This window comes from Hippopotamus amphibius, chromosome 16 (assembly GCF_030028045.1).
Source record: "Hippopotamus amphibius kiboko isolate mHipAmp2 chromosome 16, mHipAmp2.hap2, whole genome shotgun sequence".
NCBI classification, from domain to species: domain Eukaryota; kingdom Metazoa; phylum Chordata; class Mammalia; order Artiodactyla; family Hippopotamidae; genus Hippopotamus; species Hippopotamus amphibius.
This window is the reverse complement of record NC_080201.1, coordinates 55,206,960-55,224,483: the sequence shown is the minus strand read 5'-3', so window position 1 is coordinate 55,224,483 and position 17,524 is coordinate 55,206,960. Positions and strand designations below refer to the sequence as shown.

The 17,524-nt window shown below is 57.9% G+C and overlaps 1 protein-coding gene across 1 annotated transcript in view; it reads right to left on the bottom strand.

Annotated features, from left to right (window-relative positions):
* The window catches only part of PPP1R37 (protein phosphatase 1 regulatory subunit 37), a 41,567-nt gene that overhangs the window by 5,879 nt on the left and 18,164 nt on the right, over positions 1–17,524 (bottom strand). The window contains exons 2-4 of the mRNA XM_057712206.1: positions 1,330–1,427; positions 467–512; positions 109–209 (exon numbers count right to left, since the gene is read on the bottom strand). Coding sequence (XP_057568189.1) covers positions 109–209; positions 467–512; positions 1,330–1,427 — 245 coding nt within the window. The remainder of the gene's footprint in view (positions 1–108; positions 210–466; positions 513–1,329; positions 1,428–17,524) is intronic.

Sequence of the window (17,524 nt, the reverse complement as noted above, 5' to 3'; positions counted from 1 at the left end):
GGCCCCACCCAACCTTTGTCCAAGGGGGTTCCCTGCTCCTCCCTCCCCCTAAACCTCTAAGGGGCAGGGCGTTCAGGGAGCAGGTATGGGCGGTGACAGGCTGCTCACATCTTCGTCCAGGTTTGTCTGCTCCAGATCCACGACCTTGAACTGCAGCCTCTTAAAGACCTCTTCCAGGGCCTCGCAGGTCTTGTAGTCAAGCTTCTCACCTGGGATGAGATGGAGCGCCGTGTGTGTGCGTGTCTAGGAGCGTGCTTCTGTGCGTGTGTGTGCACTCGCGTATGGGGTGGGGAGGCTGGGTGGAAACATGGGCTCTGGGCCAAGAGAAAGAAGAAGGGTCTTCTGCCTTCCCCAACACCTCCCCACCTCAGGGAGGGCACCCACATCTCTCTCAGGCCCAGCCCTGCCTGCCCTCGGCCACCTCCAGGGAGGCTCCAGCCCTGCCCCTCCCCGTCCAGACACACACCTTTCAGGTCCAGACAGTCAATGCGGTGCCCGAGGTCCGTGAACTCCTGGGAAAGCAGAGTGGATGGTGGTTAGGGCAGGAAGACACCTGCAGGCGCCAGGCTGGACCTCCCTGACGGTGGGGCATCTGGGGCTTTGAAACAAGCAACTTTGGAACATTCTGGAACAACCCATCCAGAGGGAAGGCACTGAGGCAGTGCTTTACCAACACGATCGGGCTGGACAGGTGGCAGGAGAGGCACCTGTGAGAGACGGCTGGGGGCGAGCAGGCCAGACGTACAGCGACACCCTAGTCATAAACGGAACCTGCCCTCGTGTCTGTGCCCCTCTAGAGAGTGACTGTTCTCTATTTATAAAAGCACAGAAAGTCCAGAGTACGAAACCCCCAAGCTGTCACCAGTGGGGACTCCTGGGGAATGGGACTTAGGCAAGAAGTGAGAAACAGATTTTGCTTTTTATATCTGTAGTATTTTAACTTTTTTTTTTTAATTAGAGACTATACGTTACTTTGTCATTCAGACTTATAAATTTTGTATACATAGCTTTTCCCCTGGGGAAGAGAATTTCTTTGAGGAGTGAAAGATTCTTGACAAGTAATTGCCTACTTTATATAATTCTGTACTGCTTCAATATTCATGAAGAGGTGGAGTACTTTTACAGTTGAAAAGAGGATTTTCAAAGACGTATTTACATAGGCCCTAGGCTGGCTGGCCGGCCAGGCCGGGGAGGGGAAGTGCTCCGGGAAACCCTCTCTTGCTGGGGGCAGGCACCACAGGCCCAGAGGGAGCTGCGGGGGCAGGGCAAGGGCAGCTTCACCCCAGGGACAGTGCCCCCTCCACTACCACCCCCGCCCACCTGGCATACCTGGAGCTGCCTGAGGAGCTTGGGGATCTGTCTGCAGTTCAGCTTCTGGCAGGCCTGCTTGTAGGCGCCAATGACCTCGTCCACGGTCACATTCTGGGCTGCAGGCAGAGAGGGCCCGGGCCTGTGACTCTCCACACCCTGGGCCTGTTTCCCCCGCTCCTGCCCACTGGCCTGGGCGCCGCACCCCCCCAACCTCCATGGTAAACCTTCCTTCCAGCAACCCACGGAGTTCGGTCCTGCCGTTGAGGCCCCCCGCTGTGACGGCTACCCTGGGGAGGTGTCCCCAGGCACCCCCAAACCAAGTTAGCCCCACCCTCCACACCTCCCCAAGGCTCCCCAGACACCTTCACATAAACACCACACAACTAACATCAGGCCATTTTTCTACTTGTCAGCTGTCTCCTCCACGAGACTGGGAGCCCCAGAAGGGCAGGGCGGCGGCTGTCTTGGTCAGCACAGGACCAGACCCAGAGCAGCTGTCTGATGTGTAGGGTTTTTTTTGAATGAGAGAATGAATCCACACGTTGATCTTATGAGGAAGTTGAGCTCAGAGAAGTGAAGCACCTTGCCCAAGGTCACACAGCTGGTAAGTGGTGAAGCCGGAACTCAGCTCTTAACTGCGATGCCACATGGCTTCTCAAACTCTCCACTCCAGGATCACCCTTAACAGTGAAACATTCCCGGACATGCTCAGGACGGGGCTTCCTGTCCCAGGGATACAGCAGCAGTCAGAGTCCCTGACACAGGCCTGGCGCCCAATGGTTACCGGCAGTGGCTCCCAAAACGAACGAGGGGATAAAGCCCAAACCCAACAACTGCACAGCCCTGTCCTCAGGGAGCTCAGGGCCTGCCACCATGCGGAGGGTAAGGCTTGGCCTCTCTGTCTACACAGATTTGCCTTTTCTGGGCATTTCACAGAAATGGTGGTAAACAGTAATGTGGCCTTTGGTGGCCAGCTTCTTTCTGGAACATAACAATTTTGGCCCCTCTGTAGTGCGGCATAGTAACTGGCCAATGTATGCATTTTTCTTTATCCATTCACCAGGTGAAAAGATATTTGTATTCTTTTCAGCTTTCGGCTATCAGAACTTGGATTCTGCGCGGGGGCAACTAGGACAGCAGGAAGGAAAGGCTCTGAGCAGAGGAGGGACAGGGTCAGGCCCGGGTGTAGGAAGCTCGCAGGGCCAGCAGAATGGAGAGGGCACGGGGGCAGCAGGGCAGGCAGAGGATGGGCCAGCGGGAGCTCCTGCCAAGCTTCTGGGGAAGCATCTCCGAGGGGGCGCTCCCTCCAGCCACTGCTGTAGCCGGGGCCGTGTGCCCCAACCTCGTCAAGGAGCACCCTGTCTTCTAGGGGAGGAAACCAAGGTCCAGGGAAGAAAACTGCCTCCCTGGAGTCAGGCAGCTGGTAAAGGGCAGAGTCAAATATTTGCTCCAGAACTCTCTCCACTGTGTTGGGTGGGCTGCTGGAGGAAAGAAGCCAACAGAGGCCCCAGGCTTCCCAGAGGTCGGGCCTGGTCCCCTGCCCCGTCTTCCTCCCCAGGTGGAAGCAGGCGGGGTGGAAGCTGGGAGAAGATGTAGGTGACCAGCAGCCTTCCCAAGTGTCGGCTGCTCCCCTGCAGATCTAGCAAGGGAGCTCTGTGACATGCGCTCTTGTGCCTGGTGGCTCCCAGCTCTGGGGGGACGGGGGCACAAGAGCTGACCTGCAGCTGCCTCGGGGAGTCCAGCCAAGCAGAGGCCAATGACCTCCCCCAGGGGGTCCATGAACTTGAGTGGGGAAAGAACTGCCTCTTTATTTTCACTAACTGAACTGAAATGCAATTTAGCATTTCCTTCTTAGCACCACAGCACAAAAAAGACAGAGAAAAGAAATATTGTTTAGCAGACCCTAAGACGTTGTCATCAATAGAAATGGCAGATGTTTTCAAGACACATAAGTTATTGCAGATTCTGAACACTCATCACTACTTTGAAAATGCTATAGTCACTCGAGCTGCTGCTACAGCCTGTTATTTCCCCTGTCAATGAGGAAGAGCACAAACGCTAGATTACAATTTCAAAAGTATTTAATAAACTGTATTTTAACTGCTATCCTTTGTAATCCTATTTTATGTTTCGCCTTTAAAAATCATCGCTCCAAGAAAGGCCACACAGGCTTTATCAGATGGCCAAAGGGCAAAAACTGCTCCCGTAGACACACTCCCTTCAATAAAGGCCCCCAGGCCAAGGCGGGGTTGGCCTGCTCTCATCAGATGGGCATGAAGTAGGGACTGGGTACACGTGGCAGCATCGCTAGCAGTTCTGGACAGTCTACAGGGAATAAGATCCCTCAGCAACCTCTGTAACTAACTGTAGTTGGTCCTTTAGGGGTTCAGCTCTGACATCCCTTCCTCCAGGAAGCCCACTCTGACCACCTAGGACTTGTGGCTCCCGAAGTCCCCTGGGATCCACCATCCCAGTCCTGCCCACTGGGTTGGTCTTTGTTCTGAGGAGCCTCCTGGTGAGTTTGAGGCCCAGGGTCTCTGACCTTTCACCTCCACACCAGCCACAGCTACCATCCAGCGACCCCTTCAGCCAGGCACCCATGGGGTTTGGATACAGGCACAGCCTCACAAGGTCACAGCCAGGTTTCGGGGAGTCTGCATGTGCCCACTCATGTACAGCAGGGGAAGCTGAGAGCAGGGGTTAGGAAAGATGGACATACTCAGAGACACGGGGCTCAAGGCCCAGAGCAACTGGAGACAAGAATGACAACGGCGTCTCGTCACTTTCCTCTGATGCTGAGACAGAGGTGGGGGCAGAACCGGGGAAAGACACTAAAGGAACGGAAGCGGGGGTTCAGCCAGTGCACTGCAGCGTGGGCTCAGCAGCCTGCGGGCACCCCAGCCCCGTCTCAATTTCCCCAACAGCATCGCGAGCACTTCCCCAGGCCTGGCCCGTCACCAGTGGGCACACGTGAGGGTCAGGTGACTTGGGAAGGACTTCACAGTAATCATTACATATGTGTATTTCATTCACATACTAAGAGAAAAGAACTATCACATCAAAACGAGCATTTTGCATACATTACCATTTGGAAATGAATGAGATGAAACATATTCAAATTTTTTAAATGAACCAATTAAAAAAAAAAAACAACCCGTAAGGCAACGGTAGTACAGGTGGTTCGGAAAAACAACACGGAGCATTTATACAGCACTTCCGCTGCGCCAGGCAGCACCCAAGCTTCAGAAGCGGGCAGGGCTGGCCCAGGTCGGCTGGCTCAGGACCGGCCCCCACCCACTTGCTCATTCGTGATGCTGTGAGGAAATCATCAAGGCCTCCACCTCGGGCCACCCACCCTCGCCTTGTCCAGCCTTAACCTAACCGCACAGGCCGCGGCAAGTCAATGGGCTGCTCTCCCAGCCTGAAGCGGCTTCACAGCGCGGGCTCTGGGCCTCCAGGTGGCAGCTCGGCACCCACAGACGTGCAGGTGCACCTGCTCTACCCCGAGGACTCACCAGGCGGGTGACGAGCTGGGGGGGAGGAGGAGGGCAGCCTACGTGGTGAGCTGACTGGACACGAGGGGTGGTCCAGGCTCAGAGGCCAGCATCAGAGCTCTGGGGCCAGGTTCCGAAGGGCAGGGTTGCAAAGTGGTGAGAGCCCCGCTCCAGCCCGAAGTCAGGGGGCCTGGATCCTGGCTCCTCCCTCCCGCGCTCTGCGAGCTCGACCTTGGGAAGGTCCTCCCCGGGCAGCATCTCGCACTGCCCGCTGGAGACCTGGGGTCGCGCAGCGTGGTCAAGAGCATGGGCTCCGGAGCCAGAGAGCGCCTGGGGTCAAATCCTGGCTCCCGACTTAAACTCCCTGATTCCGAGCCAAGCAATTTAACCTCCGTGCCTCAGTCACCTTACCCTGAAGATGGGGCTACGTGTGACTCCTCCCAGGGTAGGTATGGTGACTGAGTTAGCACGAGGCCGTCCCTCAGACCAGGTCTCAGCACATGGTTGTGAGTGCTCACAACAGGCGAGCTGTCACTATTGTGTTTTGTCTCCCACTGGAAGGTAGGGAGAGAACAGGCTTGCCAAAGCACCTGTCCAGTGATGGAACAGCTGGTGAGGCCAGGTGGACACACAGGTGTGCCAGGGGGACACGCATGTGAGTGTGTGTTCCCTCAGGTCCCAAGGCCACGGCTTTGAAGGTCCGATTTATGCAGGGGCTGGTTTAAGCGGCTGTCAGAGAAGAGGGGCGGTGGTAGGAGGGGCGTGCAGCGCCGTGTGTTGGGGTGGGGTGTGCAGAGGTCACGGCTTCGAATAGGGGACCTGTGTGCCAATCCTGGCCCCGGTGAGGCTGTGATAAACACGAGCAATGACCTCTTTCCCTCTCTGAAAGGGACATCAGTAGGGTCTCAGGAGATAAGGGACGTGCGGGCACCCGCCAAGTAGCTGCCCAGGGTGGGGCCTGACTCAGCAGGAGACACAGCTGGAGAAGACGACAATGATGGCGGCCGTGGTTACCACTTCCAGGTATCAGGCACTTACTTCCATGTAAGACACCATTTTCTACGCAGTTTCATTCAGCGAGCTGTGCGATCCTATGAGAGTGGCAGTTATACCTCCATCTCACAATAGGGGGAAGCAAGCTCAGAGACGGCAAGCTGTCTGTCCGAGGCCACGGAGCCGGCGCGGCAGGACTGGAACGCACACCCAGACCTGTCTTGCTCTGTAACTGGAACACAGCCTCATTCTCCCACTACCTTGACAGGCCTGAGGGGGAGGCAGGGGCCTGGGCCAAGATGAAGGTGTGAGCTCTGGGGAGGGACAGGCGCTGCTGTGCACAGCTGGCGCCACTTTCCCAGGAAGAGGCTGTGGGGCGGACAGAGACTGCTCCCCCTCCCACCTGCCCTCACAAAGGGACAGACAGAAACCCGACGCCAGGCATCAGGTGACAGGCAGAGGCACAGGTGCAAAGGCACCCACGAGATGCAAGGACAGGCTGGGCACCAGGGGGCGGCGATGGCTCAGGCCACCCTGCCAGCCTGGAGCTGGCGGTCCTCCAAGAGGGAGTCAAAGACCAGGAAGCCACGGTGGGGGGTGGGGATGGAGCGGGGACAAGGGGGCAGGGGGCCAACTCTCTCTGCTGGGGCTTCAACAGCAAGTCGGGGACGCGGAAGAGACAGACACAAATAAAGCAGGGGGCAGTGGCCCCTGGGAGGGGGGAGGTGTGACAGGGTGCGAACAGGCTTGGCAGGATCCAGGGCCCGAGGAGGCCAGTGTGGGAGAGGAGGAGGGGTGACGGGGACCCAGCGGGCCTCCGTGAGGACTTCACTCTCTGCGTGAGACAGAAGCTGCTGGGACTGGGTGCAGAGAGGTGCTGGGAGCTACTTGAGGTCTGGGGAGGACTGAATCTGTAGGAGACCAAAGTTGGGGAAGGAGGAGCCCACTGGGTCCCCTAACAGGGAGGCCGTCAGGACTGGCACACCAGCGCTGAAGAGCGAGCTTGAAGCTACTGGGCTGCCCGTTGCCGGGCCTGGGTTCTAACCCCTCCGTTAGCTCACCGGACACGGCCGTCATGCCCTCGCTACCCCAAGAGGGAAGGGCACCATCATCATCACCCCACATGACAGAGAAGAAACGGAGGCAGGGGGGTGACCAGGCGCACGCGGCACCCAGGACGCCAGCTCTCAAGGCCCGTACCCGCGCGACTCCCCGGGCTCCCACGCCTCGACGTCTGTGGAACACTATCCTCCCCTACCCAGGCCGCCTGGGCTCATACCTTCAGAGGGGACGAGGCCAGTGTTGAAAAGGCACGTGGAAGCTGGGAGCTAAAGCCTACAGGCAGACATCATGTCAGGCGCACAACCAGCCCCTGTGGTGAGGCTGCCTGGGCCCACGAAAGCACCAACCGGCCCCACTTTCTCTCCCATTTCCCTGGGTAGATGGGCACTGGCCCCCCCACCTTCCTCACGACGCCACCCCAGGGCCCCAGGCGGGACATCCACGTTACCTCCACTCCCCACTGCCCGCAGCCCCATCAGTGATCGGTCGAGGACAGGAGGCTGACCTTTGTAAAACCAGCCACGACCCAGCCCAGGGCCAGTGCTGCAACTATCAGAAAATAAGAGCTCCCCTCCCGCATGGGTGACTGAGGTTGTCTTCCCATTTCTGGAGCTGCTGGCAGCCACCCTGGCATCCACCGAGAGGAGAGAGCCTCCCGAGAACAAAGCCGACTCAGAGGAAAGGTGAGCTGAGAGGTAAAGAGAGACAGAGTCCCGATGACGTCTGAGACCCTGGATCCAGCAAGGCCTGAAGTCAAACTATTCGAGGCTCCTCAGATCCATAAGCCAATAAATTTCCCCTCGGAGTTAGACTTCTAATCCAGAATCCCAACGTAGATACCATCTTGCTCATGTCAGTAAACACCTCCCAAACCGACCGCATGCCAAGCTCTGTGCTGGCGCTAGGAGGACAGGGAGGGCTCTGACCAGGTCCCTGCCCTTCAGGGGTTCTTATCTGGGGGGAGAGGTATGCAGACGGTCCAGGGAGGCCCTTGGAGGGCGCGGTGAATGCTCTGGACTGAGCTAGGACAAGGTGGGCAGGAGGGAGCCAGGTCTCAGTGGTCCCTTTTAACACCTGTCCATGAAATGGACCTTTCCTTTCCCCCAGCACCCAGGCACTGTGCTCCAGCCACACCCCAAACTCTTCCCTTTCCCAGAAAGGCCCAGTGCTTCATCGCACCTCATTCTCTCCCTCTCCTTATGCATTACACTCTCATTTCAACCCTCAGCTCAAGGGTCCCCGTCTCTAGGGAGCCCTCCATGACCCCCCAGCTGGTCAGGCTCCCTCCTCGGGCCTCCCCACCTCAGCCCTACCCACACCGAGCTGTCAGTGTCTGGAGACCAGTCTGTCTCCCCATCCTGGACTGGGAGCCCCAGCGTCGTGGTCCACGTGTGTCCCCAACATCGCCCCGCACAGGGCCAGGCACGGAGACGGCACCAAGACAGGGCGAGAGACAGATGGAGGAGCTCACGTCTGGCCACTGTCGTGGGCCTTGGAGGTAGACTGGGCCTCCTGACGTTGCGTGCGTGTGTGTTGGGGGTGGGGAGGGGCTCTGCTCCACATGGAGAAGAACAAGGAAGGCTGGAGGGAGGCGAGAGGGGCGCCAGGGCCCAGACCCTGCCACAAACGACTCATCTTGTGAAACATGCTCTCAAATTCAGAGTGCTCCCTGCACAGAAAGGTGCGAGGTGCTCTTTATTTCACGCCAATTCCCTACCAGGCATGCTGCCAGGCTCTCGGTGCCCGCGTCTTCACTCCTCCCCAGAGTCCCGCAGAGCAGAGTCCCCGAGCCCACTGCCCATCAACGCGCAGGAGAGGAATCCTCTGGCGACGCTAACTGGTCTCCTGGGGTCACACAGCTGGGAAGGTGGGGGGACTGTTCCCGTCCCACGCTGGTGCCCTGCGGTCCTCAGGCCCCTTGGCTTCAGGCTGGACACGACGGTCGGGCGGGGGGAGGGCAGAAATGCAGCCTTCTCTAATATCAGGACAGGGAGGCTGCCAGAGGGATTTTTTTTCTCTTTGCAGTTTCTGGGGCCTGGAGAGCCAGTGCAGCCCTGAGTGGAGCTGCCCTCCGGGGGGTTTCCTCACAGCGCCTGCTGAGCCTGGGGCTCCAAAGGACCTCCACAGGTGCTGGGGGCTGCGGGTGAGAGGCGCGGGTGCAGGGCTGGCCTGCTCTCACCCCAGGACAGCTTTCTCCCCTCCCCCAAAGTCCCCCAATAAGCAGCTACGGATCCCCCACATGCCAGCCCTATCCCAGAGCCCCTGCGTGGTCCGGGAGACAAACCCGGAAGCAGTTGCGAAGAAGCATCACCAGCCACTAAGAGAGAGTGAGGAGGGCCCACGGCGGCACGGAGGACAGGGGGCTGGGATCTGCTGGGGAGGGAGCACCTGGAAAAGTTCCCTGAGAAGGTTCTGAAGAGACAGCAAAGGGGGAAAAGCATCCTGAGCAGAGGGAACGCCGCAGATGAAGTATAGAAGTAGAGACTGCACCGTGTCTCTGGGCGGAGAGTCGCAGGACTGGGAAGGTCTAGGGTGCGTGACCGGAGGGGGCTGCCAAGGAGGCTGGGGGGGGGGCCACCCACGGAGGCCTCAGTCTTTGGGGGTGTCTTTCTAGAGGTGCTGGTGGCAGAGGTTACACACAGGAGACGTACGAGGGCAGACCTGGCTCAGGGGCTACAGCAGTCAAGGTCCCCACCCGATCTTCACCAGTGACAGAGCCACCTGGACACAAGGTCTCAGGACCTTTGCACCTGCTGCCCCTCTGCCCAGAGCACTCTTCTACCTTGTATCTCCATGGCTTCCTCCCGCCCCCCGGTCTCTGCTCCAGCACCACCTCGTCAGAGGCCGTCCCTGACCACCCTATGGAAAGCAGCCCCTCTGTCCTTGTCCATCCCTGTACCCTGCTTCATTCTCTGTGGGCCACGTCCTGCGAGCTAACAGAAAGCTTATGATCTACGTGTGTGCTTATGCTGCAAGGAGAGGAAGGATTTTACTGCTTTTGTTCACTGAAGTATCCCCAGAAGGGTGCACACTGGGTGCACAGCACATGCTTCATATCTGCTGACCGCACAAATGAACGCAGAGGGCGGGGCAGAGGGTGGGTCCCTGGACGCAGAAGGACGAGCGGCTGAGTCCCCAGCTCTGCCTAGGCCATCGGGTGAACTCAGGGAAGAGTCCTTCTCTCCCAGAGCCCCCTACTCAGGCAGTGAGGGTAGGCACACGATGAGGTCACAAATGGGCGTGCTGAGCCCAGAGCGGCGGCCTTCCAAGCATCCCCTTCAGGGGCCCAGTTCCTTCCTGCACTCCTGGGGCCCGAAGCAGGGAGGAGGCAGAGAGCACCCGCACAGCTTTCGGTGGGGGTCCCACCACCTCCGCAGACACGAGGCTCTGTGGTCCCTGTCTCTGCAGAGCCACGTGTCTTATGCTGTCCACGTGCAGCACTGCCTCACTCCCCGACCCAGGCACAGAGTGTGCGGGGCCCTCAGAGGCTGTATAAGGCCCAATTCGGCTGCCTTCTCAAGACCAGGCATTTCTCACGGGAGTCCTTCACACAGACAGGCCAAGGGTACTCAAGGACTGGTGGGCAGTCACAGAAGGATGCCACGGAGCACCCAGCATTCAACTGTGACCATCCAGAGACCCCAGGAGACCAGGCATCACACTAGCTGTTCACGTCTGTCCACGGCCGCCTCCGAGCCCTCCGGTCCTTGCCATGAGAGCCCTGGGATGGGGTTGCCCGTCTTCACTGTGGCACCGGTTAGTTTTTCCAGGGTGGGAGGCACTCGCAGCCCCTCACCTGCCTCCTATATTTGGGGAACTCCCTACCTTACGTGTCTAGCTGCCCACTCCTGCCCCTCCTAGGCCTGGTTCTCCTGCCTGGTGACATCCTCCCCCCATACACCCATCTGCTCTGAGTCCTGCAGGGCTCCACTTCTGGGCCTGCAACCGAGAACACACGCCTGACACTGGGGAGACAGAGGCCCCAAGGAGGAAAGTCCAGAGTGGGGGTGGGGTGGGGGGTGGTTAAACCCAAGTCCACGCTTCTGACCCCACCCCTCCAGCCACTGCCCTGCATCTCCAAACGCCGCTCCTCCCCATCCCCCTCCACCCCAAGAAGGTGGAGAAGAGAAGAGAGGGGGAGCAGAGAAGGAGGGGGAAGGGAATACACCGCGCAGGGGTCTCTCTGGTGCTGGGCAGAGCCATCACTGTGCACTTACTCCCAGAAGAACTGTGATTTACGAACCTGATCTCATGCATGCCTCCTAACAGCCCTGAGAAGAAGAGATTATCTCCTCCGCCTCACAGATGAGGCCTGCGAATGGCAAGTGACCTGCCAGAAGACACTTTTCCAGCTGGAAGCAGAGGCAGGAGCCGGTCCTGTCTGCTGTTCTCCACATCTCGCATTCCCTACCACTGGGCTGGCTCCTCAACTGGGAGGGGCCCTTCGCTGTGGGAGCCGTTTGAATTCCCCACTCTACACCTCTAAGAAGGCCTCTTTCAGTCTGTTACCCAGAGACAGAAACTGAGGTGCAGAATTCTTACACACAGTGATTCTCAGAATAAAGAGAAATTCAAATTACATGAAAGTACGCTGACAAATTTTCACCCACCAGAGAGGCAACACCCATGATCTGGACGGCACATGCTGGTGACTGTAGGATGCACGCGCACCCTCGAGCAGCTGGTGTCCCCAGCAACCGGTACAACCCCTTTTGAAAGCAATCTGGGGACTTCCCTGGTGGCTCAGTGGTTAAGAATCCATTTGCCAATGCAGGGGACACAGGTTCGATCCCTGGTCCAGGAAGATCCCACATGCCGGGGAGCAACTAAGCCTGTGAGCCACAACTACTGAACCTGCACTCTAGAGCCTGAGAGCCACAACTACTGAGCCTGCATGCCACAACTATTGAAGCCCGTGCACCTAGAGCCCATGCTCCACAATAAGAGAAGCCAGTGCAATGAGAAGCCCGTGCACTGCAACGAAGAGTAGTCCCTGCTTGCCACAACTAGAGAAAGCCCACGTGCAGCAACAAAGACCCAACGCAGCCAAAAAATAAATAAATAACTTTAAAAAATCTAATTAAAAAATTTATTTAAAAAAAAGCAAAGAAAGAAAGAAAGCAATCTGACTACACCAGTCAAAACTCCAAAATACAAATGCATGTAACCCTCTGCTCCAGCCCCTCCACTCCTGGAGATTCATCCCACAGATATCCTTGCAAAAGTGCAAACTTACATACCTATGAAGTTACTCATGGCAGCGCCGCTTGCAGAGAACTGAACTGACACCAGTATCTACCAACAGGGGAGTGGTCGATACACCCCGGTCCACCCATGCACAGGAACTCTCGGTGGCCACAAAAATTGAGGCCGCTCTCTCTGAGCCGATAGGGAACAACATCCAAGACACATGAAATAAAAAAGCACAGTGCAGAACAGTGTGCTTGTGCATGCCAGCTTTTATGGAATAAAGGAGGAAAATAAAAACCAATGCTCACTGTTAGAAGGCAAACACGGAGACAGAGCCGCAAGCAAAGCAGCTGAGGAATCAGGGCATAAAGGCCTGCAGTCGCTTCCCCAGGCTTCCTGGCAGCCCCCAAAGCCACATCCTGGGGTGGGAGCCTCCTTCAGCACAGGGAGACTGGGATCTTCTCCAAGCGCCCCATACAGCCACCCACTGTGTGCAGGGCCATGAGAGAGCATGGTCTCATCCTGGCCCTGGGGGAGATGACAGCAGAGGACAGGTGGCTGGCTTGGGGCAGAACATCCCCACCGTTTCAGAAGTAACTCAGAAAAACGTACAAGTGAGATGATGCGTATCTAGGATTTGCTGCAAAATAATGGGGGTGGGGCAGCATGGAGGATAAAGATCAGCCACATACTGGTCATCAGTGAAGCTGGGAAATGGGTTCATCACGTTCACTATACTCCCACTGTTGCGTATGTCTGAAGATTTCCATAAAAACAGTCAAATGGGAGGTGGGGAGCAGTTGCTCAGAGCTGGCAGTCCACTTGGGGCCCAGAGGCAGCATTTGAGATGGGAGGGAAGTCTGGTTCACGCCTGGGACTGGAAGCTTGGGTTAGGCCCAGGGCGGCCTTTCATGACCTTAACTACAAAGCTGGGCCTGGTGTTGGTGGCGGTCACCCTCGGTGGCTCCAGGGCCTGGCCCAGCAGGTGCTCCATAAATATGGGCTGAAGGAAGGAAGGAACGCAAACCTGGCCTCAGAGCTGTGCCGTCAGGGAGGGGAATCTGAGGCACACAGTGGGGGTGGGGGCACCGAGGGCTCCAGCACAAGCTTGGTGGTGCCGGCATCCCTGAGTTCTGCAGGGCGCCCACCAAGAGTGACATTTACTATGCTGTCACCTCAAGCACCCTTTTTTTTTTTTTTTTAAATATTTACTTATTTTATTTATTTATTTATTCATTTATTTATTTTTTGGCTGCATTGGGTCTTCGTTGCTGCACACAGGAGCTACTCTTTGTTACAGTGCGCAGGCTTCTCATTGTGGTGGTTTCTCTTGTTGCGGAGCACGAGCTCTAAGCACGTGGGCTTCAGTAGTTGTGGCTCGCAGGCTCTGGAGTGCAGGCTCAGTAGTTGTGGCACACAGGCTTAGTTGCTCTGAGGCATGTGGGATCTTCCCGGACCAGGGCTTGAACCCGTGTTGCCTGCATTGGCAGGTAGATTCTTAGCCACTGTGCCACCAGGGAAGCCCCTCAAGCACCCTTTTCATGTGCCTCAGCTGCAGCCTCACAGCGCCTCTGGGAAGGCGACGTGACCAGACCCCCACCCTAAGACCAAGAGAAGGACATTCAGAGAGGTGGTGACACCTGAGTGACCACACAGGCCACACACTCCAGGGGCCCTCCTCTTTCACCGCTGGGCCACTATGGCCTTCGGAGTCGGCCAACGTCAGCGTCACAGCTATGCACCCACGAGGAGGAAGCATCCTCAGGTGCCCTCGCCCACAGCAGTCACAACTCCTCAGACCCAGGCTCCCCAGTCCATTGCCCCTGGAGGACCTGTCCCCTGCCAGGCTGGGGGCTCCCCCAGGACCCGGCTGAGATCCGTACACCAGCTGTTCCCACAGGGTGCTCTGGGGGAGAGCGGCCGGGTGCCAGGAGGCCTGGACACAGAATGAGGGCAGTGACGGGGCCAGACCGAGGGGAGCGGAGCAGCCAGAAGGATTTCTACCAGCGGGGATTTCTCACAGTTCAGCCTGTTTGGAAAAACCTCTGCCTGTGACTCCTCAGGAAAAACAAAAGGACACCGGTCATGAGGTATTCTTCCCAATGACCCATCGCTGAGGCTTCCCCCACCCCCACCAGCCTCCCAGTAACTCAGAGTGTCCCAGGGAGCTCAGATCACACTGAGGCTGGAAGCAGTCACTCTCCCAGCAGCGTGTGCCCGTCTGACTGAGACGATGTCGCCAATGGTGACGTCAAGCTTGACCTGTCCCAGAGCCCCACCACCGCCAGAGGCCGCTCCAGGACTAGCTCCCCTGGAAGGGAAGGGGCCTACCGCCCCTCACCCCCCGCCAGCCTGGTATGCGAGCCGCCCTGGCCCTTTGCTCGGGCGGCCCCTCTGCCTGTCCCTGCCGGAGCTGAGGCAGGCTGAGGCGACCCCCAGGTGGCGTGTTTGGGTTTGCACCTTCAGAACCACACACTCAGGGCGGGCTGTGCACAGGAAAGCCGGTGAGGACGTGCAGATCCCCCAGGAAAGGAAGACCCACTGCCTCTGCAGACCCTGCCCTTCAGAGACAGGCGGGACACAGTGAGCTTATGGTGACCATGGCAAGGAACAGGCTGGGCTCCGGCACCTTCTGTCTCCATGGCCTGGCCCTGCACTGGGACTGGCACCGACCTCGCCCCAGGACGAGGCCGCCTGACTGGGCCACGCCGCGGCTCACCCCACCCTCCACACGCATACACTTCCCCAGCCCCGGCCTTGTTTGTTCCTGCCTCCAGATTCCCAACTGCTATTCCCGCAGCTCAGAGTTCCCACAACCCAAGCTCTTCCCAACCCGCCATTCGGGTCTCAGCTCAAATGTCACCTCCTCTGAGAAGCCTTCTCTGATCCCTTTCTAAAGCAGCATCACCCACACCCCCCACACCCATTATTCTCCACCACGTCCCTCGGAGTCCTCATGGGACGCACCCCAACCTGTGCCTGTTTACTTGCTCACTCTCTGTCCTAGACAAGGGCTCCCTGAGTCCAGGCACATCACTGCAGCGAATGCATGAGACGACGCGTTCTGTGAACCGAACAAAGTCTCCCTTTCCTTCTCCCCAGAGACCACCTAACCAGGGGCAGGAAACCACACTGTGCCCTGGACAGGAGGCCCTCAGGAGAGGCTGGGATGACCAGTCCTTTCCTCTTAGGCCCCGTGCCCCTCCCCAGGCCTGCTAAGGGGCCGTGATGCCCACAGCTTCCTGAGTGACAAGAGTGGGCTTCCTTGCCTCCCCCTGAGAGGGAGGCATTGTGACTCGGGAGCCGGGGCCACCACCACGAGCTGCAAGATGGCCAGCTGCGGGGGGCGGGCTGGGCTTACGCACCGAGCCAGGAGCCGGGCCTCCGGCCCCGGGCCCCAGGCCGGGATGAAGGAGGACCTGCCTACTCCACCAGCCTGCGCCCTCACACCTCCATCCTGACCGTCCAAGCCACTCGGCCCAGCTGAAGATCCTATTACAGAAGCACGTGCAATCAGAAGCAGCCTGCAGCTTTCCAAGTCACAAAATGACTAACCTGGGCCCACCATGCAGCCTCACACTCGGCAGGAGCCTGACAAAGCCCACAGTGCTCTAGGGTGAGGGGGGAAGTCAAGGCCTTAATCCCTGGGTCTCCAGTCACACAGGGCGCACTAAGGACCCAAGCACCAGCTGTGTGACAGGCAACTTTTAGTTCTAAAGTATTACTACTAACAACTGTAAACACACAGCACTTTGCTAGTATATTACTTCACTTACTGCTTTCAACAACCCAATGAGGTAGGATTTATGCCCCATGTGAAAAATAAACCTGAAGCAGGGGAGATTAAGGAGTCTGCCCAAGGTCGCAGAGCCAGGGAGGGAGGAGCTGTCTTAGCAGTCTGGCTCCACAGTCCTTGCTCTTAACCAAACCCGACCGCCTTTCTGTCCACAGCCACTGTCTGGGATAAAATATCCCGCTCCCACCTTTTCCAGAAGAGGAAACCGAGGCTCAGGGAGGTGGAGTACTTGCCAAGGACACACAGCCAGGACAGAGATCAAAGTGTAGGCAAGCCTGGCTTTGGAGTCCAACTCATCAGGGTCGGGATGGGGGTGGGACAGTCTGGGGTGTTTGATGTTCTTACCCAAGTCACGTACTGGCCCATCGGCCCCGCCACCTTCTTCTCTGTCCCGGCCCTGGGCTCATGTCCTCCACCCCCTTGTGTGGGGCTGTGTTGGCAGCTTGGCCAATGTGTCTCTCTCCCCTCCCCTTCTGAACTGCGAGCCTGTGAGGTGGGGCCAGGTTTCCCTTGGCCGCGCTGCATCCCTGCACAGAGCTCAATACTGGCTGAGCCTGAACCACCAAGAAAACAGAAAACCCTGTGGTGGGCGGAGCCTAACAACACCCACCCACGCAAGTGCCCAAGACTGTCCCTCTGACTGAGGGCTTTCTCTGTGTGTGTGTGTGTGTGTGTGTGTGTGTGTGTGTGTGTGAGAGAAGGTCCTCTGCAGTCTCCATGAGCCTCCAGCTGGAAGGGGCTTCCCAAAGAGACATGTACATCTGAGGACACTGGTGGCTTTCTGCCTCGTGACGTGACTCCGCCTTCTCAACACAGAATGGTGCACCCTGGTGGTTGAGAGCATGGTCGCTGGAGGCAGACTGTGTGCCCGGTGGTGCTTATTTGAAGCATCTGCAGAGCCCAGGCCCCATTCTCTGAGAGCTGTCCCCAAACCCCCATGAGGGTGAGCCTGGCCCTCTCGGGCCCCATTTGACAGGAAGGATGTGGGATCTTTGCTAAGCCTGCACGAGCCGCCGGGGCCATGGACTTGGACTGAGAAGTCCTGTCCCAATCATCAGGACAGCCAGGCTGGTTTGGCTCGTGACCAGATAGAAAGAGGAACAGATCAGCAGTGCCTGTGGCCCAGAGAGCTGGAACCAGTTCTGGATCCCGTCGGCCTTCAGGACATCCCCACCCCCACCCCCCACCCCCGGAACTGGCAGAGGCCCCTGTGCCCTTCCAACAAACACCCTCATTTACCTCCCATGGCCCCAAGTGGATTCTGGCCCCGACAAACAAATCCCAACCGCCACAGGAGAAGGCCCTAATCTCTTTATGGTCCAGTCTCCTCTTCTGGAAAGTGGAACCAATGAGAATGACACACACACACACACGTGTGCACGCACACACACACATGCACACAGAAGCTTCTAGAAGCAGTCACTGAGCTCACTTGTGTGACACGTCTGGCATGAGGTTGGCGCGTGGTGAACCTGTAATCACCATGAGCACTGGCCCAGAGCCGGACACCTCAGCAGCACCTCCGAGAGCGGGTGCTGGATGTGCACAGGGCAAACAAAGCGCTCGGCTCCACCCGGAGGTTCCCCACGTGTCTGCCCGCAAACCAGCTGCCTCCACCTGTCCCCTGCCACCTGGCTCGGAAATACTCGTCACACCACTCCTGCTTGCCCGGAGACAA